Source organism: Tiliqua scincoides, chromosome 4 (genome assembly GCF_035046505.1).
Source record: "Tiliqua scincoides isolate rTilSci1 chromosome 4, rTilSci1.hap2, whole genome shotgun sequence".
In the NCBI taxonomy this organism is placed as follows: Eukaryota; Metazoa; Chordata; class Lepidosauria; order Squamata; family Scincidae; genus Tiliqua; species Tiliqua scincoides.
In genome coordinates this window covers 175,358,608-175,384,676 of record NC_089824.1, presented here as the reverse complement: position 1 = coordinate 175,384,676, position 26,069 = coordinate 175,358,608, and the positions used below count along the sequence as shown (strand labels likewise).

General features: G+C 44.5%; 1 protein-coding gene across 4 annotated transcripts in view; it reads right to left on the bottom strand.

The window, feature by feature from the left end:
- Window positions 1-4,697: 4,697 nt before the first annotated feature.
- Window positions 4,698-26,069, bottom strand: part of SOX13 (SRY-box transcription factor 13) — a 77,699-nt gene continuing 56,327 nt past the window's right edge. For 3 of the 4 annotated variants that reach the window (XM_066625743.1, XM_066625745.1, XM_066625744.1), the window contains exons 10-14: window positions 25,832-25,941; window positions 23,602-23,698; window positions 22,931-23,074; window positions 12,394-12,610; window positions 4,698-8,905 (exon numbers count right to left, since the gene is read on the bottom strand). In XM_066625743.1, coding sequence (XP_066481840.1) covers window positions 8,626-8,905; window positions 12,394-12,610; window positions 22,931-23,074; window positions 23,602-23,698; window positions 25,832-25,941 — 848 coding nt within the window. In that variant the 3' untranslated portion in view covers window positions 4,698-8,625. The remainder of the gene's footprint in view (window positions 8,906-12,393; window positions 12,611-22,930; window positions 23,075-23,601; window positions 23,699-25,831; window positions 25,942-26,069) is intronic. The other variant, XM_066625746.1, reaches the window with a different exon arrangement.

Here is a 26,069-nt window from a genome sequence, read left to right as displayed (position 1 = left end):
TTTTAAATCACCAGAGCAAAGAAACTTTGTTTTTTAAATTGATTTGCTATAGTGTGTTTTTTGCCATCCATGTGAGTGCTTGGAACGGAACCCGCGCGAATAATGAGGCTCAACCTGTACAGTATATTTTTTTAGCATAGCTATCATACTTATAATTGCATGTCTGCCTCCATGTTCAGCCCACTAGGTCATAGTGTGCAAAGGCTCTTTTGTGGCAGAAGCTGACACTGCGATGTCACTGCTGTCACGAGGGAGAGTCTGAATTGTGCCCTTGTTATGACGTAATGTACATCCTGAGGACTTTACTCAGTAGGAACAAATTCTGCCAATATGAAGTAGAACAGACTAAGTGCTGATGGGCTGGGTCATTGCCTATGATAGCATCACAAAGAACTGTTTTTCAGCTTAAAAACACCCTCCCTATTGTAGTTAGTGTGTTTTTTAAAATTAAGTTCTGTATGATTATGGTTCCTCTTTCTGTGTAGTTTGTTTGCACTGTCATATACCCTGAAGCCAAAACTGCTCATGATCCACAATGAAAGATTCCAGGTAGCTTCTTAGTATTTTGATGTTTGACCCAGGCCAGCAGTGGAGAATTATGGGAAAATGTTTGCCACAACCTGAAGAGGCATCTGAATGAATATAGTGGTAGGTAACCCCATACTGTATACATGAGAGACAGCTTTCTCTCTGTAGCTGTATCATGTAGGATATGGTTTTCAGTGTATTAAACTGTGTTGAAGGACTGAAAGGCCACTGTATTCTGGGGGCACCAAAAGATTGTTGACATCAACAACTGTTGACATCATCAACTACTGTCGGCAGTAGTTGACATGGGAGTGAAACAAGGCCATGTCACCAAAGATGTTCCCAGCAGTGCCAAGCCACAATTTCAAGGGACGGGAAAGACCAACCCCAATCCATACATCATGCAGAGTGAGGTGGTCAGCTGAGATGATAGAATTCTAGACTGTTCCACTTCAGGCTAGGAATACAACGTCATGTTTTCAAATTCTCATAAATACATATAACAACAAATATCTGCGTGTAACAAATCAGGAAATTGGGGTGAGGTCTGGGTCAAATGTTGCCTCCAATGTGCTAACTTATGTGCAATGGATTTTTTTTTTTTGTCATAGGGAAGCATTCTAAAATATGATTTCCCCCCAGCAGTCATAGTGAACCAATCCAGAATTCTGCCATGGCAGTTCACCACTTCACTCTGCATGATTAGATCCCCAGTCATGTAGGGATTGGAACTATATCTCTCAGCTGCTTCCTGAGGTCTCTGCAACTCTTTCCTACCATAGTAGATGCTTTCCCGGCAAGGAGATGCAGGGTGCAAACACCAGCACAAACTTCTGAGGTTTCGCCAACCACTTTTTCAGTACAAGTACCTAATTCTGTCAAAAAGTTTGATTCTTTGTATAATGCAAGATTTCTTTGCGTTATGGTAACTGCTGACTGTATTGAATCAGTTGTGTGCGCTTGTGGGGCAGCTGTAGTTAGTAGAGTTTGTTCCTTGAATGGAGAAAAGAAAGGAACCTTTTAATCACCAAATGTATCTCTTTTTGTACCTATTAAGCTAATGTGATGCAATTAAAACCTACCAGGAAAATGCAGTTTTCCTAAACAATCTTAAAATGCTTCCCTGTCAGTTCATTGTAAGGTTGGGTATATAGCTGCAGCTTTTTTTTTTATTATTTTACTATATAAATACCAGCCACACCAGTTTAATAATAATAAAAGCAGAATAATATTAAAAGCTGCTTCTTCCCTCATGGTGTGTATTTAGTACACTTGCAATTTTTAATTGATTGGTCTGATTATTTTCCCATTTAAAAACTTTTTAATTGATTAAAAAGGACATGATTAATTAGATTAAATCAGATGACCTATTTTAAATAAAATGTTCACCTTTACTAATGTATGAACTTCTGAAAACTGCAGAGACAAGGCAGAGCCGCCCCAAGACTGCATGCACTATCTGAAAACGATTGTTTTAGGTTTGTACAGAGGCATGCACGTCTAGTCACTGGAAACTCATTTGGCTAAGATTTCTTTAATGATAGTTCTAGCATACAACTCAAACATTCTGTCTTTTCACGTTTCATTATCATTAAGTTATCATTAAGAAGCTGGATATGTTTCTCCTTAATATAAACCCTCATGGTTTCACAAAGTTCCTTGAGATAAATGTTAAATGAGATAAAAGTGTATGACTGTGTCCCCCTGTGTGCCCTCTATAAACACTACTTGCATAAGATAGCCCTCCACTATACAACCTTCATAGCTTTACAACAGAAACATTTTTAATCTTTCATTGGCTGGTTTTGAGAAAAAAAAACTCCCAACCAGTTCAAACCCTGGGAGACAAACCAATGCAGTTGTGCCCCTAACTAAGGCAAGGAAAGCCTCTCTATTGCCACCTGCTTTCTTTCAAAAGGGCTTTTCAACCAGTGTGTTTTGTAAGTACCACTTTTCAGAGTACCAGCTTTGTAGGTGACACTTTTTCAAAATGCTGCTGCTGTTTATATAAGTTGCCAACTAGCTGCACTGTTGTCCCTGCAATGAGAGGCTTCTTCGAGTGCTTCTGCCTCCCAGTTTCATCACTAGATGTGCCTTTTTTTAAAGGCCTGGGCTGCCACACCATCACATCTTGGTACTGATCAGTGCATGCTCCTGAGGCTCCTCCCATTTTGGCAGGCTCAGACCAGCTGGAACAGTGTTATACCATCCCTCTTGTAGCAAGGTCACTTGCCATACTGCAAAGCACTCATGCTCGAGGAACTGTAGCTCAGCGCTGGAGCAGATGCTTTGCAAGTAGACCATCCCAAGTTCAATCCCCAGACAGGACCAGAAAGATTCCCGTCTAAAACCCAGAAGAGCTATTACCAGTCTGTGTCCGCAATAGATGTTAAAATACCTTGGGGAATAGATTTGGTACAAGGCAGCCAACTTCCTATGTTCCACTGGTTGAAAAGCACCATCTTTTAGCAGGTCATTTCTGCCGGCAGATGACTCTCCTTTAAAGCAGTCACAAACTAATTCCGCTACATTCACATCACTGTAGTGTCTTTCTACTTCAGAGTTTAAGGTTATTCTCATTAGGACCAATGCAATAATGATTCAACAGAGCAAAACCATCTTTCTCTGGCATGTTAATTTGAATAATTTTTTTTAAAATGACATTGTTGGGCCACAGAGGTTTAAGGTTGTTGGCAACTTGCACAGTACTGGAGGTGGAGTGTAGGTTTTGGTTGGCAAGGCAATTGCAAAAGAAAACTCTTGGCTTCTAATGTTGCAAAAACAAATTTTAAAAAAGGAGGGGATAAACAGAAATGTGATACAAACTGGGTATAGAATTACTGGGATCAAGGCAGTCTGGGTCTCAAGATTCCAAAAAGTGAACTCAAATGAGCCCAGGCTGTTATGTTTAAATCATTTAAATCTATCTTAATTTTCTCTGTTTGGCAAATGCATCTAATTGAAACTGTGCAAATAAGGTGTGCTTGAGCTGACTGTATTCTCATCTCCTGTAAAGGTTCAGCGTTTTACCTACTGATCAGCTACAACCAGGGGCAGATGCAGTGTTGGGGGGGGGGGCATGATCACTACCAACTCAAGAGCCCAGATCAACCAGGCATGTAGATCTGGGCTCCTGCTTTAACTTATAGCCTCCGTGGCCAAGGTTTGCTGTGGGTAGTCCTGGGCTTTCGCATGGACTTTGAGCCATTGGCTGGAATGGGAGCCTGGGTCTACCCTGCAGGTAGACCTGGGCTCCAAGTCCATGCAAGAGCCCAGGTCTACTTGCCCAGCAAACTCTGGCCACAGAGGCCTGGACTTTGAGTCCTGAACTACTTTCTGGGGAGACCTGGGCTCCTATTCCAGCCAACCTCACTGGTGCCCCACCCAGTGAGCATTTCCTGATTTTGCTCCCCAGCCTGGCAAGTGCCCTTCCCTGCTGGCAGACAGTTTGTGGGGAGCCATGGACCCATCCGTGGCTCCCTCCTTGGATCCACTCCTTAAAATACATCACAGCAGCTTTGCCTTGTCCTGCACATGGGCCAGGATCAGAGGTTGACCACATTGTGCACATCAAGGGACTGAGGACCCTCACACCCTTGCAGGCCCACCCCATGGGTTCCCAAAGCCCCTCACTAGCCCCACAATGTTTGTGGATGAGTTTGTTGTCTCTGTCCTACATTCCAAGCATGATTGACTGGAGGGAGGGCCAGGCACAACCTCCATGATACTTTCACAGGTTCTTTCTCCTCACCACCCCTGGCCAGTCAGGTCGCTCCCTATGTACCCTCTGCATCCAGTAGCTCCATGGAATTCAAGGTTTATTGACTGGAGGGGGGGAGGGCTGCTAGAGTCTCACATAGATTCTCTTTCCCCCTTCCCAGCCCACTGGGTTACTTCCAAGGACCCTCCGGATGCAGAGAATCCTTGAAAACAAGTGTTCTCTCACTAGCTTGCCCAACCAGCTGACAAGCAGGTAGGCACGTTGAGGGCAGAATGTCGATATAGGAAAGGGAGAAATGCTGATAGGACTGGTTGGGGGGGAGGGGTTCACACACGCACAAGGTTCATCCACATGGCTTGCCCCACATCCCAGTGCAACCTGGTGCCACTCATGGCTTGGAAGTCTCAGATGAGTTTAACAAAACTAAGGAGAGCACAGATCTCTGCTCCAAAACATCCTCTTTATTGTATCAAGAAAAAGAAAACCCATTATAAACAAGTATGTTGAAATATACAGGTTAAGTTACTAGTCTTATTAACAAAATAAAGCTCTATCTATATGTACAGACATTTTAATAATAAAAAAAACAAAAACCACAACAGCAGCCAGGTGCCAGCACACAGTGGGGTGGGGAGGGAATGAACATGTCTGTAAAAACAGGCGGGGGTGGGGTCGAGCCTCACTTCTTAGCAAGGGGCTTCTGCCCAAGTGGTCAATCAACTCATTTCCCCTCCACCTGGCAACTTCTTTGACATGACTTGCTCTGCTCTTCCTCACTCTAGTGAGGTTGTCTTAACAGAAATGAGAGCTGGGAGGAATAAATAACTGGAGACTTTCGGGAACTGAAACTTATTTTAGCTTGTTCTGGGTGCTAAAGCAACCAAAATGGGTGATAACGAGATGGTGAGATGGCAAACCCCAGAGGCAGGGCCAGCCCAAGACCTCCTGATGCCTGAGGCAGCATGCTAAATGCTGCCCCTCTGACCTGATGATGTGCCTTTCTCTGCTTCTCCCACTCTCCAGGACTCTAGCTCTGCACGCTCTACATTTCCTCTTCTTCTCCGTCCCCCTCCTCTTTTTCCAATCCAGGGAGTGGCAGAAGGAGGAGGAGCACTGGAGACGAGATGGGTGCCCCCCATCAATCTGCTGCCTGAAGTGACCACTTCAGTTGGTCTCATGCATGGGCCAGCCCTGCCAAGAGGGATTAGTCTCTTGTGGCAAGTGCAATAAAGGAGTCTAGTGTGGTTTCTCAGACTCATACTCATTGTGGGACAAGCTATTGTAAGCCAGACTGGGCTGATTCTGTCAGACAGCAGATATTTCATCATGTTTTAAAAGGGGGGGGGGGAACACATCTTACCTTTGTCCTGCAAGTCTCATACTGCCCTTAATGCAGGGAAAGCCATGAAGTCTTGGACCCCTCAATCAGATGACCATGAGAATAAATGGTTGATTTTAAAATCACTTTCTTTAGTTTTACTCAATATGTGTTTGGATTTTTTTTTAATGGCTTCTCAAATGACCTGGAGTTTTTCTTGACAATATTTATTTTCCAAATTAAAAATGGAGTAGGGAGGGTGATTCTGGAAGCTTCCTTTTCTCTCACTGTTCAACTCTGGATCAGCTAATCTGGAATAATAAGTTTTATTGTGGATATTCCCTAAGACAGGAACAGTCTGAAATGCAAGGGGGTAAAGTGGGATGGAGTGCAAAGGGACACACTCTGTGGGGAGGCTAGGTGGAGTGGGTGGAAGCTAGTAAAATGAAATCATCACTAAGGGGTTGAGGAGGGTGGTAAAATATGTCCATCTACCAATTTAGTCTTCTTGGTGCCATTCTAGCTTCTGCCAGTAGAGAGCGCAAATGTTCCACACTAAGATTTTTAAAGCGGGTTTGATATTATATAATGCATTGATATTTACTAGGAAATGGTCAAAAGACCAAGTTAAAGGTAGGAAACGTTTCAGGGGCTTATAGCGGTGTGAAGACTTGTACTATTAGAACTAAAATATGAGGGAAGTGTTTTAGGTAACTCCACATGCACCCAGCTGTGATGTAATTGTTAAGAGTGTTGGGCGTGGGCCAGAGTTCAAATCCCACTCAACCACAAAGCTCACTTTGTGAGCTTGAGCCCGTCACTCTTGGTCTAACCCATCTCACCAGGTTGTTGTAAGAATAAAGTAGGAAGTAACCCTATTCATGTACTCCACCCTGAGCTCCTTGGGAGGAAGGGTGGGATATAAATATGAGGTATGAATGAATGTTGTATCACCCCTTCTTATCTACAGCCAACACCCTTCTTTCCTTTTCCTCACATCCTGATAGTATTCAATCTCCGCTCACTGGTGAAGGTCAGTTCAACTGATTTAAATCAGCACCAGCTCTGCTGGTGTTTGCACCAGTGCCAAATCAGGATAACAGAGAGTGACTGCAGGGATAGGAGTGGGCAAGACCATCAAGAAATGCAGGAGAAGCCATCCCTGCACACAAGCAGTTCAGTGCAGGTGAATTTTGTATAAGAGAAGCGAAGCAAGACTTTCTGCTGCACCTACAACTGCCAAAATCTCTGGGGGGAGGGGTGGTGGTGGCAGCAATTAGATCTTTAAGAGGAATCCTGGAGACCTGCCAGAGGCTCACATAACCAGCACGGCATAATTAGAAGGACACAGCAAGAATCTCCTAGATCCAAAGGAATCCTCATCTTCTGCTATAAATGCCTTGGAGTAAGTATCTCAGTATGCATAGTGGGAGAGGACAGCCAATGAGAGCACGAAAACCGACCAATTTCTTTGGCGGTTACGTGTCTGCCCCCTAAGAAACTGGTTGGTTTTCATGCTCCTCTCCCACTGTGCATACTGAGAACTGGCAGGCGAACAAGGGCAGGAGGGAAATGGGCAGTGCCTGAATTTACAAACTGGGCCAGGGCTGCCAAGGGTATAGAGAGGGGCCCCTCTGAGATCTCTCGGTTGTTATTCATTCAAGTCCAGAGCTAAAAATGGCTCCATGGGAATTTACTGACAGGGCCAGTGGGAGCAGAAAGGAACAAATACAGGACAAAGTGAAGTTGGGGGCAGGGTGGCAGGGGGGAAGAGACAGAACTGGCTGACGTCTGGAACAAATAGGGAACAAGTGTTCCACCCAGACGGTTGGTGTTTGCACCCTGGAAAGGCCCCTGAGAGGTCAGCTGAATGGTGGTGACTGTGTGGCTACCGTCAGCTGGTGCAGCTGGCCAAGCCACAAACAGGTGAGGCCTCAGCTCCATTGGCTGCACACCAGCTCTCAGGAAGAGGGCGAAGGGAGGGAGAGTGTGCATAACGGACACCAGCTTCTCCAGCCACCAAGCGCTTGTTACTCCACTCCAACACCAACTGAATGCTGCATAAATTGAGTTGTGATGGGACAAAACCTTTTTCCTAGTCACTTTCAGCACCTTTCAGAGTACGAAGGCCAGCATTCCACCACTCAGAAGACAGAAATGTAGACTCAGAGATGGTGCTTTCCTGGATCTACTACTCTGTTTTCTCTCAGAGAGAGACCACAGCAAGATGACAGGGAAGGGGTTGTAGCTCAGTGTCCGAGCATATGCTTAGCATACAGGAGGTCCCAGGTTTATCCCTCACATCTGCAGGTAGGGCAGGGGGGAAAAAATTCTGCCTGAAACTGTGAAGAGCCACTGCTGGTCAATGCAGGTGATATTGAGCTAGGTGGGCCACGGGTCTGACTCAGTACAAGGAAGCTTTCCCGCCTAAGGCAGGGGGTTGGACTAAATGACCTTCCAACTCTATGATTCTATGAAAAGTTTCCCACATAGCCTATCCCAGTTCACACCCTGGTTGTGGCGAATCTGCAACAGCTTTGTTCCCTCTTATTTTACTTCAAAACTGCTTTAGGATGGCCCTGTGCTTTCACCTGAGGACAGGAGCTCAGTCCCTTCGCAGAAAACAATGTTCCAACACCAGCTGCACAATAAGACTCTCATTCAGTTTGTGCACCTCATCTAGGTGGACCATGATGTACACTCAAAAGCCCAAACTTTTTTCTTTCAAGAGCAAAGAATATGAATGAGCCAGGAGTTCTACTAACAGTATGGGCATTAACACATATCAGAGATTTTCTCTCCCTCTGCTTCATGCCCATTCCTGTACATGCTTCATATAACCTTCCAGGTCTGGCTTCCAGGTCCAGGATTACTGTTGTAGCAATCCAAATCCACCCTGCAGAAGAATGTGGAGCACCCCTTCCCCACTTCCCCAGTCAGACAGCTTAATGAACTCCACTCCTGGCTCATTCCACTCAAATCAATCATGTTGGAAACAAGCAAAGGCTGATGGAGTCCCTCCCCTTCTCTGTGCATGCTTCCCCTTCGGGCCTTTGACTTAGTCCGTGAGAACCACCAACTCGCCATCACTCTTGTCTTCGCCGTCCGAATCCTCATCTTCACTGTAGTGATACATCTCCCCATCGGGCACTGAATGACTGTCCTCTGTTCCATCCCCTTCTTCTGGCTTCAGGCTACGTGTGTTGACTATGACCGGCATGTTGGGCTCCATTCCACGGGGCAAGTAGTGATCCATCAGGGGTGGAGGCAGCTGCATCCCAATGGATCGCTGGTAGATTAGTTCTGAAGAGGAAGGCGGCATCTGGTTGCCCTGGGGCCTAGAAAACACATCAGACCATAAGAAGTGCTGCTTCTGCCATTCCACTCCTTTGAGTTCATTCATAGTGTCACCCTCCCCCAACACATGCTACCACCCTACATGGAAATAGGCTTCCCGGCCAGACTGTTTGCACAATACTGCCCTCTAGTAGATGGCAGTGCAAAAGATTGGCTGCCTGCCATTACCCTTGAAGAGCTGGGCACTGTTGGAAATTCCCTTCCAGATTCAGAAAGGATTTCAGGGCTGCATGTCTCCTGTGAAGTCCCTATTATGCTGATATGATCCCACAAAGCAGTTAATCACATATGTGATCCCTTCAAAGTCAGTGAGGCTATCAATACGCTTAAAGTTAAAAGCCTGGCTTAGATGTTTGTCTGAGTGAGCAGAAACCAGCTGTGCCCTTGCTACCAATATGAATTCTTTTCTTTTTAAGAATTCAGGTGTGAATGCCTTCATAAACATTATAGCAGTGGTTCTCAAACTTAGGGAGAGTTTTACTCCCTAAGTCTTTGTGGGGGAGGGGCTAGGGCAGCAATGCAATCCCCAGGATTGCGTTGCTAAGAGGGGTGCAAGCAGTGGTGTTGCTAGGGGGTGCGGGCCGCACAGGGTGGCGCGCCGGGGGTGACGTGCTAACATTGCGGCTTTAGGAGCCACTGTGTCATGCCATACACTGTTGGATGCGGAATTCCCAGCGGAATGCAATGCAAAAAACAGAATTGAAATAGCTCTTTTCCTTCAAAAGTTATGGCCAAAAAACCAGAAAGAAAAAATGAATGGATCCCTATGGAAAGTGAAAGTGAGCCATATCGTGCGTTTACTCACGAGTTGGTGCACTTGCCATAGTCCGTTGGAAAGGGCAGGCTGAGAGGAATCCAACGACACCTGAATGGTCCCAATTCAATGAATGCATCCCCCAAAAACACGAGAAGGAGGTCCCTGCCTCCCTCCCAACTGCGAGTGTATTGAGACCGAAACAAAGCCACGTGGCCGCTTTTACTCACGAGTAGGCAGACTTGCCTTAGTCTGTTGGAAAGGGTAGGCTGAGAGGACTCCAAGGATGTCAGAATGGTCCTGATCCAATGAATGCAGCCCCCCAAAACACCAGAGAATGAGGTCCCTGCCTTCTAGCTACCCTATTGAGCTCTATGGAAAGCAAAGCAGCCTCATGGTTGCGTTAACTCACAAGTAGGCAGACGAGCCTTGGCTGGTGGTCAGGCCAGGCAAAGGGGAATGTGAGGACACCAGAATGGTCCCAATCCGATGGAGCTACTCCAGAAGGCAGCACCCCCCCCCCCCCAAAAAAAAAGGACCAAAAAGAGGCTTCAACTGGTAAGGGGAAGTTTTCTATTTTGCACTTGAAAAGCCAGGTGGGTCTTTGTATTGCTATGCCTTAAATAGAAGAACTTTAAACTGGGCACTGGGAGGGCTGAAAATCTCACTGATTCTTTTGGGGGGGGGGGATTGTTATTGCAGGCAGACTACAGAGTAAGCTCCATTGACCACTATGGGACTTACTTCTGAGTAGACATGCATAGGAGTGGGCTCACAGGCTGCAATCTTACCCACACTTTCCTGAGAGTAAGCCCCATTGACCACTATGGGACTTACATCAGAGTAGATTCACTGGGTGGAACAGGCCTGGCTTCCCCTTATTTAATTATTTCTTTTATTTTAATTTAATTATTTATTTTAATTTGCTTGATGATGTCACTTCTGGCCATGACATCACTTCCAATGGGTCCCGGACAGATTGTCATTCTAAAAAGTGGGTCCCAGTGCTAAATGTTTGAGAACTGCTGCAATAAGGTGTTAGTAAGTTGACATGGGGGGTGTGTGTGTGTGTGTGACTCTACAAGTGTTCAAAATCACTAAAATCAGAGTTTGGAGGAATAAAACCATCGTGTTATATATCAGTCAATGTGTAATTTCATGCAGAATGCAATGAAACAAACCACATTGAAATATCTGTGTTCTAACAAAAGGTGCAGCCAAAAAACCAGTGGGGGTGGGGCGATGGCACATCACGACGCCCACCACCTGGGGCGTTGCCCCGCCCACTGCATGGGGTGATACGCAGGCCTCCTCTACCGGGTGACGCAAATCCTAGTGACGCCACTGGGTGAAAGGGGGCTATTTTTACTTACTGAGGGCTGCTGGCAGCTGCAGAAGTTGTGGGGAGCCCCAAGCAGCCCTTCGCAAGGCTCCCCAATGCTTAGAATGTTGACAAAAACCAGTCACTAAGCACTTCCTGGTTGCTCATCTACTGGTTTTTGTCAACATTCTAAATCAACATTCTAAGCATTGGGGAGCCCTGTGGAGTACTGCTCAGGGCTCCCAGCAACTCCTGCAGCTGCCAGTAGTCCTCAGTAAGTAAAAATAGCCCCCTTTCAGCCCCATTAGTGACACAATCCTGAGGGATCGCATTGCTACCTCCCCCCTTCCCCGCCCCTTAAAGGGACAGGGGAACCTTTACACATGCTGGTGGGTTGTGACCCACCAGTTTGAGAACCACTGGACTATACAGTTATTTTTGCTGGTCACAATGGATGATTCAAGCAGTGGCATAACTAGAGCGGGTGCAAAGCACTAAGTTTTTCAGGAAGCCTCACCACAGCATGCAAGCGGCCCCTCCCCTTTGGAGCCATTCTGGGTGGTGGGAGCAAAATGGAGGCAAATGCCTCTGCTTTGCTCCCACTACCCAGAATAGCTCTGAAGGTGAGAGGAAGGGGCCACTTGCATGCTGCGGTGATGCTCTCTGCAAAACTGAGTGCTGTGGACCCCCTCTAGCTACACCACTGGATTCAAGTACACTAGCTCCCAGGCAGGTTCAGTAGTACTGCACCAGCAAGAACCAGTTGTTTCAACTTAAGTGTGTTTCAACTTAAGTACAGACCCCAGAACTTAACCTGTACTTGAGCCATTTCTGCTCAATGCCACATATTTGCAACAGGAACCATGTGTACACCTATGGGCTGGGCAAAAATTGGTTAAGTAGGAGTGTACCCTTGTCATACTAGGCTTAAAACCCCATTCCAAATAACATGCCATGCAATGCTGTCTAATCCCTAACCAAGTTGCATTACAGTAGCAGGTGCCAAATCCTGGTCCACGGGCTGGAACCGGCATCTGGAGAAAGCCTTCCCCAACATGCATGACACTTACTGTTCTGCACTGATGCCTGTTACTTTTCGAGCCAATGTCATCAGAAAGTTACACTGGGCAGCCGTTTCCACACCCATCACCCCAGCAGACTCTGCATCCCGATTCTGTAGCAGAAGTGGATGCCCGGAGTGATTTTCAGATGAGATTGGCTCGAAAGATAGCAGGCAGCAGTGCAGAATGGTAAGCACTGTGCATGACGGGGAAGGTTTTTACTTAACTCAATGGTCCCATAGTTTGGAGACTGCTGCATTACCGCAACAGGCAAGTTCCTGGCCCAGGTGCTGTGCTTGGAAGCAAATGGGGAAAAGGGACAGGGAGCCTCACGCAATCAGGTAGCCCTGCCTGGCGTCCTGGCGCCGGTTCCTCATCAGTGCTTTGTATTCGCCAACACGGAGCCGCTTCCCTTCCACGATGCAAGTGCGCTTGGGACGAGGCTTGTACTTGTAATTGGGATACTTCTCCAGGTGCTGCCGACTGAGCCGTGCTTGCTCCTCGTAATAAGGCTGCTTCTCCTGGTTGGACATGGATTTCCACCGGGACCCTGGAAAAAGGAAGAAGTGGGAGGAATGATTAAGCATGGCTTACTCTGGGCCAGCAATTGCCCATCAGTGACTTCCAGTCCATAGCACTCATCTGATCTTTGCCAGCTAAAATTACTGGGCCTTAGTGAGAAGGGCAATCTTAGCAAAAAAAAAAAAAAAAGAGAGAGACTATGGGAACACAAAACAAAATGGATGAGAGTAGACCATTTATTTCAGCTGAAGTTGACAAAAGTAAATCATTATTCCTCCAAATCTAGAATAATCTCCCTAAAACAAGTACCCAGGATGAGCTATTGCAGTTATTAAAACTGGCATGGATAGAAGGTAGGACCTCTCTTTCACAATACCACATACTGAGCAGCCCTGGGATGAGGTCTGCTCCCCAAGCGGAATTCTCCAAGCAAGGACATGTTCCCACTCTCCCCACCACTGAATTCATGAACATGAGAAAACTGCCTTCTACTGAATAAACTGAAGTCCATCTAGCCCAATACTGTCTACAGAGACTGTCTGTTCAAGGACTTTGACAATGCTATCTGGTGTGCCAGAGATTCAATGTGGGATCTTCTGCATGCAAAACCTCTACCACTGAATCATGGCCCCTCCTCAGCCTACAGCTGTAGACTGGTTGGCCAGGTCTGCATAACTTGTAATGCACCAAACCAAACCACATGTATGGTGGCCAACCAAGGACTTGATAAAACTGTGGGTGGTTAAGCACCTGGCAGGCCACAATATACATATTTTGTACATACAGGATATAGTGTGGGGGGTGAGTAGGCTGCATTCATTGTGGGGAGATCAGCAGCTGCAAAGACTTGGCTTAGGCCAAGAATAGTTTGGACAGCCCCAAAGAACTGGATCACTCCACCTTTTAATTTTTTTTTCTCCAAAAAAGAAAAGTAAGCCTTTATTGACAGGAATAGGATGCTGTCAAATATTTTTCAGTATTTATTTTGATCCCAACTTTCTCCTTTTGGGGATGCAGGGTGGTTTAGAATATGATAAAAACAAGCCAGTACGAAGTATCATAAAGGCAGCAGCAGCAATTTTAGCATACCCAAGTACACAAAAAGACAATTCAGCTGCCAATGAAACACTCTCTTAAGGAGAGAGACAAAATGCACATAGCAGGACAGAGGGTTTCTTATCATGGGGCCTGTTATTGAGAAGACCAGTCATATCTAATTGCCACCCAAACTTCAGAAGGTGGCGGGACACACCAAAAGAAAGTCCCCCTCTCAGATCTTAATGGATGGGTAGGTACCTCCTGGTATCTTGACCCTAATCCATTCAGGGCTTCAAAAGAGATCAGCAGCACCTTGAATGGCATCCAGAAACACATCAGTTGCCAGTGCAGCTGAAACAACAGCGAGGAGATATGATTGTACCCTGTTGTGTTGGTCAGCACTAAGAATGTAACATTTTGCATCAACTTAAGTTTCCAAAGGCTGAGGGCTTTGGAAAGTTTCCATCAACTTAAGTTGATGGAAACTTAAAAAAAAGTTTAAAAAACTTTAAAAAAGTTGGAAAGTTTTGCATCAACTTAAGGTTCCAAAGGCTGAGGGCTTAAGTTTCCAATCCCCTGAGGGCTGGGGATAAGAATAGGCCCTCGGTTTGGCTGTACTTGTTGTAAGAGGCAACGAAACAGCCACTGGGTAGATGGAACTCGTTAGCCTGGGAAGGCAGCCCATCTGAGAGAAGGAAAACTCTGATCCCAAACCTCCACTGCCTTGTGGCTACATCCAGTTATGGAAAAGGCTTCAGGAGTCAACCTCGAGGCAAAATCCGGAGCCGTAGTCCCTGAGGCAGTTCATGGCTGAACACAGTCACGTTCTGGCAACTCCTGCAACATCGCTGGAACCAACCGTATTGGATTCTGCCTTTCCATTGGACCATTTCAGTGACGTGGAGAGGGGGGATTTGCTGCATGGGTAACAGTCTATCCTCCATATCTACTTTACCCAGGCTTCGCGCACTGGAGAGGACACTCTGTTCCAGAACACTATTCAGAGCGTGATACCATAGTCTTCCGAGACTGAAGGATGCCAACAAAGTTTCCAAAGGGTCTTCAAGGGCAGCCCCATGTAAAAGGCATTTCAGCAAACCAGTCATAAGCTAAGAGCCAAATTCTATCCAACTTTCCAGCACTGATGCAGTTGCACTACAGCCTTAAGGTTAAGGAACAAATGTTCCCCGACCTTGTGGATGCCTCCGTGACTGCCTCCACACCTCAGGATGCAGCACACACTCTGCTGACATGGCTGCATCAGCACTGGAAAGTTGGATAGGATTGGGCCCTAAGATATTGATCATTGTGGCCCATTTCACTTGAGACAAAAGAAAAGGTTCAACAGGCACACTGGTCATAGTTAGGTAAAAGTACTCTGAGCCACAGTCAACACCTGGACACCCAGGAGCAAAGACGGGTTCAGGAGCACTTCTCAACTGCAGTCCTGCTCCTTCAATTAGCACAATTCTGTCACAGGTGTATCACAGGCTGATACACCACTGCCAAATCTGTGAGCCTCTTGATCAGGAGAACCTCAGTTTTGTCCAGATTTCATTTCCATTCATTCGCCTATCTACTTCAGCCAGGAGTAAGTATCATTAGCTCTTCCATATGCACAGATTTTATATTTACACATGCTGTTATTGCTTAAGTATCCTGCCCATCCACAAGGAGCTTGAAGATGGTAATGTCAAATGCATTCACACACACATTTTATTCTCAAAACCACTCTATATGATCAGTTTGGCTGAGAGAGAAAATGACTACTAGCCCAAGATTACCCAATGACTTGTGTGGGGATTTGGCCCTAATCTGAGGCTTTCACCACGATGCCACATTGTAGCATGCCCACATGTGCAATCAATCAGTAGTGAATACCAGCCCAGATATGGTGGCAAACTTATAATAAGGAAAAAAATTGATTTGAGAGTCAGCTACTCAGAAACAGCAAATGAAGATGAAGAAGTTAATTTGCACACGTCCAAATATTAAATATGACACATTTCAACACTATGTTAATTTTGATTGACAGGTGGTAGAGCCCCAAACCAGAAAGAGCTGAACCACCAATGCAGAGACATGGAAATGCAAGAGGCCAAAGGAACACAGTATTTCTCCCAAGCTCCTCAGCCCACAAACATGGGAGACTCTAAAGCCACTGTTCATTAGCAGCCCACCTCTCGCTAATTAGAGCCCCTCCCTCCTGCTGACCTTTGTTGTCACCTTCCTGTGTTGCTCTTCAAATTCTTCCAAGCACAAGGTATGGTGAGCAGGTGCAATGGCTAAAATAGGCTACCCTGCTGTGTGACTTGAATTCCCTGGGCTGGGTGACCTTTACTGTCATTCCCACCAGAGAATCTGCAAAGAATGCCAGCTGGAGAGATATGGGAGGTTTTCACCCAGGCAGTAGATCAAGGAAAGAAGCAGAGACACTCATGGGGAGAGGAGCATTCTATGATTACCTTGGCTGACGGAACTTGAAACACCAAGCTAGCTTGAAGAAAAAACTAAGCCAGGACAAATATATTTGGCAAAGGGCTCACAGACAAGGAAATCTATGCCAGAGCTCAGTTACCTGAAATACTTCCCTAACCATCAAGCCATCTCGATATTCAAAAGCAAAAGCAACCCTGAGTTCTCCATTCTCCTCTCACTGAGGTTAGATCTATGCATGCAGCAGAGTCCTGAGGCATCAGAATGGAGAATACAGGTGTCCGACTGCTGGTGCAAAGCCTTGTATTGGGTCCCCCTTGGCACCCCCACTCACCAAATGATACATTGGTTCACTGGACACTACCACAGTCACCAGTACTGAGCATTCAAGGATCATCTGAGGCTGGGCCTCCCCCAGTCAACCCTTGGTGCCACCACTGGAAAGTGCCATTTCCAATGCCCATAAGGGGTGCCATTTTGGAATGCTCCACCACATAAACAGATCCCTGAAGCAAAATCTATATCTTATCAGTAAGAAATGTTCTAAGCCAGACTGCTCCCTGCTGTGTTAATTTCTGCTGGGGGAGAGTCACTCATAATGTTTATTTTAAGTTAGGGGAGCAGCCTAAAATGGCCACTCCACTTGCAGTCCATTCTACCATGTTATGCATGACTCTGACACCTCATTCTACTACATGCTTAGGTTAGCCAGAATAATTCCCAGTCTTGTTTCTAAGGCATCTGGTGACTTTCAGGCCACAGAATTATGAGCCCTCAAACACAAATCAACCCTGCTCATTACTGTTGGTTGCCAAAATCTACCGTGTGAAATAGGCAGCTTATTGCAAGGCCATCACGGTACTCTTGGGTCAATGTGGGTTATAAGAAGTACCAGATCAGACCCAAAAGATGCAGTCCCTGAAAGGGGGCTATGAGTTATTTTAGCAACACTGCACAAGCCCAAATTAAACATGCTGAAGGTAACCCACAAACCCCTGATGCAGAAGCATTGCAAGTTCACTCCAGTAGTCTGGAAGAGATCTTCAGAAACCACACACGTCTCTTTAAATAACCAGCCAGGCTATGCTAACTATGATGAAGCAATAGTTCAGTACTAGGCCACACTGGGAGATAAGTACACATGTGGGAGGGAGCCCCACCACTGAAGAGGGTTATTTTTTAATAAGCATTAGCAAAACACAAGATCCATGATTAGGCAGTGCCTTACAAAAGTCATCATTATCTACTTGTGGTGTACAAAAAACACCAGGAGCTGGAGATAACTCAGAATTCGTTTTCAAGGGCACATTTAGTGCTTCCTTCAAAGAGCTGAGGTTGCAACAGGGTTCCAAACCAGTGTTTCTCAACCTGTGGGTCAGGATCCACTATGTGGGTCGAGAGCCATTTTCAGGTGGGTCCCCATTCGTTTCAATGCGTATTTTATTTTTAATATACTAGACTTGATGCCACCATGGTATGTGACTGCATTTGGGGAAATGTTACAGATTTGTACTTTGAACAGGCTACTAGGTCCATGCTTTTAACAACAGTAATCAATGGGGCTTACTCCCAGGTAAGTGTGGATAGGATTGCAGCCTTTGTGATGTTTGAGGAAGTATTAAAAAATAGATCAGCAACTGCTTGGGAGGGTTCTTCTTTATTCTAAATAAAATTTTTAAACTTATATGTACTGTAAACTTTTACTTATTTAATTCATTTGGTTTTATTTTGTCATATTGGGGGATATTAAAAATTTTCCTGCTTGACAGTGTCACTTCTAGCCATGACATCGCTTTCAGATTAATGACATCACTTCTGGTGGGTCCCAACAGACTGTCATGCTAAAACGTGGATCCCAGTGCTAAAACACTTGAGAACCACTGGTCCAAACTATTTTCCAGAGTTCACAGTTGTTTCCTTAATTTCAGGTTATACTTCATATGATGGAAAATAACATGACCTTTCAGAGTGCACCTGAAGTTTACCTTACGTAGGGACTTATGGCTCTATCGAAGGGGTGCCCAAACCCTGGCCCTGGGGCCACTTGCGGCCCTCAAGGTCTCTGAATGCAGCCCTCAGAGAGCCGGTCTCCAATGAGCCTCTGGCCCTCTGGAGATTTGTTGGAGTCCACACTGGCCCGACGCAACTGCTCTCAGAGTGAGGGCGACTGTTTGACCTCTCGTGTAAGCTGTGCGATGAGGGCTTTCTCCACTGCTTGTTGTTTCACGTCTGTGATGCAGTAGCAGCAGCAAAGGAAAGGCCAGCCTTGTTTTGTGCAAGGCCTTCTATAGGCCTTGAGCTATTGCAAGACCTTCATTCATTCATATGTTCATCTTTAATATATTCATTTATGTACATTTATTCAAATTTGAAATGTAAATTAATTCAGCCCCCGACACGGTGTCAGAGAGATGATGTGGCCCTCCTGCCAAAAACTTTGGACTCCCCTGCTCTAGCGTGATCTCAAAATCTGAATTTGCAGACAGACTCTTTGACTTCTGCATCTCTGATCAAGAACGGCTTATAAGCTATTCAGTCTTCTAGCTTGTTGAGCTGCACTGCACATGCCAAATTTTGCTCTATGAAATAATCTTTCTTCTAGAAAGATTATTTAGCAGAGCTGACTTCATGCAAGGAGATTGTTCATCAATCCTCTTCCTTTGTCAGCTCTCCCACCATCAAAATTTAGATAGCAAGCTCAAGAAAGGAACCTTTTAATTTTTGTTTATGTGACCATGTAAAGAACTATGTATATACAGTATATATACACATTTGATCCCCTTGGTATTTGCAGGGGATTCGTTCCAGCTCCCCCTGAAGATACCAAATTCCACAGATAACAAAATTGGGAGGGGGGGCAAGCATGCAGGCAAACTGGAAATGCCTTTTAGAAGCATCTGGGATGCTTCTGAGGCTTGGGGAGGCTGCAGTGACCTCCCTACACCTCAGACGACCTCCCAAACACAACTGGAAGACACTTCCAGTCGCGTCCAGGTGGTCCTTTGAGGCTCTCCAGCTGTGGGTTTGGCATCTACAGGTAGTTGTAGTAACTTTCATAGTTAATGATTGTTATTGGGTTGTGTTCAAATCAAGCGAATCCTGACTAAATACCACTAAAATCAATGGGACTTAAGTTAGTGCAGACTACAAGGATCCTAGATTTATGAAAGTATGTCAAATAGGTATTGAAAATGTAAAAAACAAGAGGAAACTTTTTACCATATGTGGTGGGCATGTTCTAAAGCAAAAAAAAAGTTGATCACAGATATATGCACAGATACAGTTGATTTTAAAAGCAAATGTACCATTGAAACTTGAAGTATTTTTGTTGGGCATGATAGATGAATATGTGGCAAAAAAGTAAAATTTTGTTTTTATATATGATAAGTGTGGCTAGAGTACTTTATGCACAATATTGGAAAACCACAGATATACTGTCAATAGAAGAATGGTGGACAAAGTCATGAACTTTGCAGAAATGGATAAACTTACAACTTAAAGAGAAATCAACAAAAACAACTGGAAACAACTTTATGAACAACTGGAAACCAATCATTGACTTTTTGCAAGAGAGATAGAGAAATAATTTAATAAGTTTTGGATTTGAAGGTTAGTCCTAAGAGGGACTGTTGGAGATAAAGCTTTTGTAGGGGTGGAAATTTAGATCATTAATATAAATGCTTTCCCTGGATGCTGGGGATAAGAATAGGCCCTCAGTTTGGCTGTACTTGTCTTAAGAGGCGACGAAACAGCCACCGGGTAGATGGGACTTGTTAGCCTGGGAAGGCAGCTCATCTGAGAGAAGGAAAACTCTGATCCCAAACCTCCACTGCCTTGCGGCTACATCCAGTTATGGAAAAGGCTTCAGGAGTCAACCTCCGGCAAAATCCAGAGATGGAGTCCCTGACCCAGTTCATGGCTGAACACAGTCACGTTCTGGCGACTCCTGCGACGCCGCTGGAACCAACAGTATTGGCCTCTGCCTTTCCATTGGACCATTTCAGTGAAGTGGAGAGGGGGGATTTGCTGCATGGGAAACAGTCTATCCTCCATATCGACTTTACCCAGGCTTCGTGCACTGGAGAGGACACTCTGTTCCACAACCACCATTCAGTGCACAATACCATAGTCTTCCGAGACTGAAGGATGCCAACAACAATATAAATGCAGTAAGTAATTAGAATTTTTGGCTTCACTCTTGCTAAGCTGTTAGAAATACTCCATGTAGTTTTTTTCTTTTCTATTTTTGTTTTTTTAAAATATATTTTTATGTATTAATGTTGTTTGTTTTTCTTTTAAATAATATTGTAAATAAATATACAGGCAGATTACATTGTTCCTATTGATTTTAATGGTTCCTAGTCAGGATTCTCTTTCTTTAGATACAACCCATTCTTATTTTTTTTTAGTTTGTGATGCTGATTTCAATGATGTTTAATCAGAATTCACTTTCTTTGGGGCAGGTCCATACCTTTCCCATTCTCTGTAAATCACCATGAAATAATGAACATACATTGTCCTTTGCTTTCAGACATGCAGGAAATAGTTACTCAAGGTTGGTATACTTGGGCTGCTGGAAAAACATCTGTGGCGCAAACTCAGTCGAAGAGATGTCACATCATTTATCATTTTGTCCTTCAAAGGTACAGAAAAGGGCTTTCTAGCCCCCACTACTGATGAGCTTGCAAACAGGGATAATTGTCATAAAGTGAATTTTCCATGAATGGTAAGTACAAAGCAATAACTAACAAAGTGTCTCAGCTTGCTGTGGCCAGTGAAAAATCCAAAGCTTTCCTGTCAATTCAAATATTGTGCGTCGTCATGGTGATGCTTTACAAGACACTGAGAGTTGAACATTGCCTTTTCTTGGAATGATCACTTTTAGGTTAGATAATCAATTTTATTGTAAGAACACAGCTTGTCTGTCTCAGCAGCAGATATATTTGCAGAGGACTGCATTTGTTTTCTTTTTTTAAAAATGGTTATTTATTAGATTTTTATACTGCTTTTCCATAGCTCAAAGAAGTATACAACATTATAAAACACAATCTGAAATACTAAAAACTATACAAAATAAAACTCATAACATACTAATATGGCCTTTGGCAAATACGAGTGGCATGTCTCGTACAATAAAATAGATTAGTTGACTGATTATTATTCCCTTTAAAATGTTTAACATTGCTGACAAGAGATATATAAAAATAAGACAAACACATAGAGAATAGCATCATAGCACTTTCTAAAATGCAGCAAGGGAAGCTATCTTCTGTAGCTGATACATAAATATCATTGGCTAAAATGGGTAAAACCAGAAGATATCAATGCATAGTTGAGAGACCTGATGCAGCCCTTCTGCAGTGCACATATATATGATGCTTTAGAGATTATATTCAGTTAATTCATGCCTCAACCCATAATGCCTGTATTTGGAAATAACCTTTACTGAGGTCAATGGGCAAAGGCTGTAGCTCAGTGGTAGACAATGCGTTTTGAATGCAGAACTGGGAAGTTGGATAGGACTGGACCCAAAGACTAAAACTTAGACTAAAGACTAAGGGCCCAATCCTATCCAACTTTCCAGCACTGGTGCAACCACAATACAGCCCCAAGGTAAGGAAACTAATGTTCCCATACCTTGAGGAGGTCTCTATGACTGCTTCTTCACCCCAGGATGCAGTGCATGCACCACAGCTGTGCCGGCACTGGATAGGATTGGGCCCTAAAAGACCCAAAGAATAAGCTTAGATGGCCAAATAACTGCCATGGTGATTCTAGTGGGAACCCCAGAGAATTAAAAGTAAGCAGCCCACAAGAGTGTCCCAAAAGCTATGTCTCCACCGAGGCAATCTTCTCTACTCCCGCACTAGTTTATTAAAAACCTATCCCTTCTATGGCCCTAGACATGTTACTGCCTTGATATGCTAGTTGGTTGGTTTGATGACAGGCAAGCCTTTTGCTAAAGGTCTTGAAATGAAGAAATGAAGAAAGTTCTTTTGCCTAGATAGATTGCCACTTAATTGGCACCCACTGGTAATGTTGAATTAGAATCTTTTCTTTATTCTTTGGGTCATCTACTATGACCAAATGGTGAAGTTCAGATTTCACATACTAGGCATGGTCAGACCTGGCTGGTGGTTAGAAGGAACAGTGTCTCTTATTGGGAAGCTCTCTTTTAAGCTCAATGTTTTCACACACTGCTTCCTTGAACTGATACCAGTCCATAAGCAGTTTCCTACCAGTCCACAGAAAAGGGGCTAACCCCAGCATCCTACTTCTGAGCTGGTGGCCTTACTTACCCCTTGTCCCAGTAGCAGAGGCTGTGAGAGGCAAGCTGCTAAATAGGCTTGTCACTCATTGCTGGACTGAAAGAAAAGCCTTGCTACTGAGTAGAGGGGCTATCTTTGCAAAAGCTCCCTTCTGAGATCCACTAGGACAGGCAGGGTGCTTAACTTTAGGGCTAGTGAATCATGCTGAGAACGTCTTCCCGAGGCAAGCCTAAAATTCATGTCACTGGCCTGAAAAGAGGCCCTTGACCACAACTGTATATACACTCCCTGAGAAAGCACCAGACTTGACTTCCTCTGCTTATGTGGGTTTTTCTTAAAAAAAAAACAAACCAGAAACCCAAAAAAATAAAACCATGTCATGTTTCAAGGGTGAACGGTGAAAAAGAATTCAGACAATTGTGCAGGCTGTTGACTAGAAAGACTTACTTTACTTTAGGGCTTTCATTCCAGCATAGGGCCTGCTGGATACCTTCATGAGATATGCAATAAAGATTCCTTGCATAGGGGTGCATGGAGCTAACAACCAGCTTTATGGGCATTTCTCAAAGCCATGGAGGAACAGAATGAAAAGACACCTCACTCGCCTAGAATTTTGCTGATGCTTGAGTTGTGCATGTCTGGAAAGGCCTGCAAGATCTTGCGTCTCTCGTCCTTGGCCCACACCATGAAAGCATTCATGGGACGCTTGATGTGGTTGTTGTTTCTGGATTCAGGGAAATGCCGTGAACCTATGAAGAAGGGACAGAAAGACAGTGGTGTTGGCTACTAGCTTAGGAGGCTTTAATGGGAGATTAGGCAAATTTATGATGGATGAGTCTATCAGTGGCAACTATCGATAGCTACAGGCAGTATGTCTCTGAATACCAGGAGTAAGGGCAGCCTTCATTTCCTGACTGTGGACTTCCCAGAGGCAACTGGTTGGCCACTGTAAGATACAGGATGTTGGACTAGATGGATTTTTCATTTGATTAAGCAGGACTCTTCCTATGTTATTTTACAGCAAGTAAAAAGGCAGTGCTAAGTAGAGTCAAACATGGCTGACTACAACAGTACTACTTTATTTACAAACTCTCTCATGCCAACTGACGAGCAGTCACAGCAGACTCCTTTGCTATTTTCTAAGTCCTCTCATGTATCTTGCATTCATTGCCCCCTCACACTTTTTTTATGCTTGCCCCCACCACTCCTGGCCACATACAGTTTCCTGTTTCTCCTCCACCTTGGAGACATTCTTAAGATAAATAATTGTCATTACCATCCCCATCACAAGTTAACATGGATTCATCCAGCCTCTGCATAGAATTATCTTCCATCTGCTCTTTTGCTGGTGAAGAATCCACACTGATATGGTCCTGAAAGCACATTGGTGGGTGAGTTAGTGCAAGCTACTAGGCCAATAAGTTATAGAAATAACTAGAGATGAAATCTCTGATAGAAACCGCATCTTGTTGAATGTTTCTGTTTGAGAAAGACAGAATTATTTAATATTACATTGGGCAAGGGAACAAAAGAAAATTGCCCCACCTGACCTTTGAACAGTGAGTCCTAAATGCTGGTCTGTGCTGCCCCAAAGCTGCTTTTTGACTGACTGTCCAAGGATCACACGCAGACCAGCCAGAAACATAATCATTAGGATAAGGGGAGACAAGAAGGTTATTTAGGACATGCCACACTCTGTGGTGTGTATATGTATGTGGGGAGCTACCAGGATTTCCCAGGTTAGAGGAAAGTTCAACTGAAATAATATGGAACTCACAAACTGGCCACCTGGATAGCTTCTATAGCAGTGGTTCCCAACCTTTAGGAGCCTGTGGACCACTTAAGCAAATATTGGGATTGTCGTGGACCACATGCAAACTCCTCCATCTCCACCACACAAAAAAATAAAATTCAATTTGATAGCACATGGAGCGCTCGGCGAAACAATGGAAATGCAAGCTGCAGGGGGACCATTCTCCACCCTCTCTGGTGGTCTATGGGGAAGCATCTTGCCAAGGCATCATCTTTTGTTTTCCTGTGACCTCGCGGACCACTTCTCAGGGTCTCTCAGACCACCTGTGGACCACAGGTTGGGGAACCACTGTTCTATAGAGATTGCTCTGAAGAGAAGACCCTACAGAATTGTAGTTTCCTGGCATTTCTGAATCTTGGTAAGGATTCAGGAGCCCCAAGAAAATGCATTTCCAATGGATCTTGGTGCCCAGAACATTGCTGCAGGCTTAATGAAGGTCTCAGCAGCAACCCTTCACATATAATAATAATAATAATAATAATAATAATAATAATAATAATAATAATAATAATAATAACAACAGGTATTTATATACCGCCTTTCTTGGTCTTTATTCAAGACTTTATTCAAGGTGGTTTACATAGGCAGGCTTTATTAAATCCCTATTAAATAGGGATTTTTACAATTTCAAAGAAGGTTCTTTCTTTCAAGAACGACTACATTCAAGGTGTTTCATTCCGATCTGGCTTCACATTCTGGCCTCCATCCTCCCACGCTCAGAGCAGATGGAATTGCTCGGCTTCAGCTTGTCAGCTGCTCCAAGGTCACACGGTGCCGGTGGCCTTGAACTGGCGACCTTGTGGATGTTATCTTCAGGCAGACGGAGGCTCTACCCTCTAGACCAGACCTCCTGCCAACAGAAACTCTGTTGCCAGCTACGTTTCAGTGGGAAAGAGAAAAGTGTAGCTGCTGTCATGGAAAAAGCTGGTGGAAGTTGAAACTAAGCACAAATAAGCCAAGCACAAACTTCTGAGAGGCTTGGACTTGCCTCATAATTAACCCAATAGTTCCAAACTGGGAAAATGTGTATTCTGATCTCAGGCACTATGAATATCAAGTGCATCACTAAATAGAACAGGGAATTCTTGTCCAGTTAAGTAAATTGATCAAGTTGTTAAAATGTGACCTACAGGAAGACTGAAGTCCCAGAAATCCTGATGTTTGGGGCACTGTTGCTGCATCAAGACTGCAGTGGTAGGTTTTAGTTTTAGTCATCACTGCCAGATATATTTTGGGGGAAAGAGAAGAGGGATCAGAAGGGTGGTTAAAAACTCTCCAGACCTCACAGTGTCCACCAGCAGGAAAAGGGGTTGTAGAAGACCACCAGACTTTGTGGTGTGCCTGACAGCAGCATTGTGAATGCAGCAAGACTTGGAGTTCAGAATGGGCCCAAGCTTAAAATGAATCAATTCAGGTCTAATCCAAATCAGCTTGTTATAGTCAAGTCCATTGTGAATTGGGCCTAGGAAAGCTTGCACTAATTATGTTTTACAAGATGACTGTGAAAATCCTATATACTCATCATTGTACTTTCTAGATGACAGAGCTATCCTACCAAATTGCTCACTACAGTTACTCATCTCTGATCTCTTAAAATCCTCAGCCCCATTCTTTCACAAATAAGGAGGCTCCATGATGGCTCTCCCTTCAAGCCCATACCTACAATGGTCTCCATCCCACCAAAAGCACTTACCTTCCTGTAGGCGTGATTTGGAGAACCATCTATTGCCCTACTTTGTTTGTGCAGAAGCTGCCGAGCGTCCTGTATTGCTTTGGTTATTGCATCACCCTCACCAAGGAATCCTAAACATTTAAAATGAAAAGTGCTGTCATGTAGTGTGGTGAAGGAGCATCATCTTATGCCTCTGTAAAGACCCTCCAACTTTCAGGAAGTCATTTGGGGAAAGAAATAACCTTCTGCACATGAATGC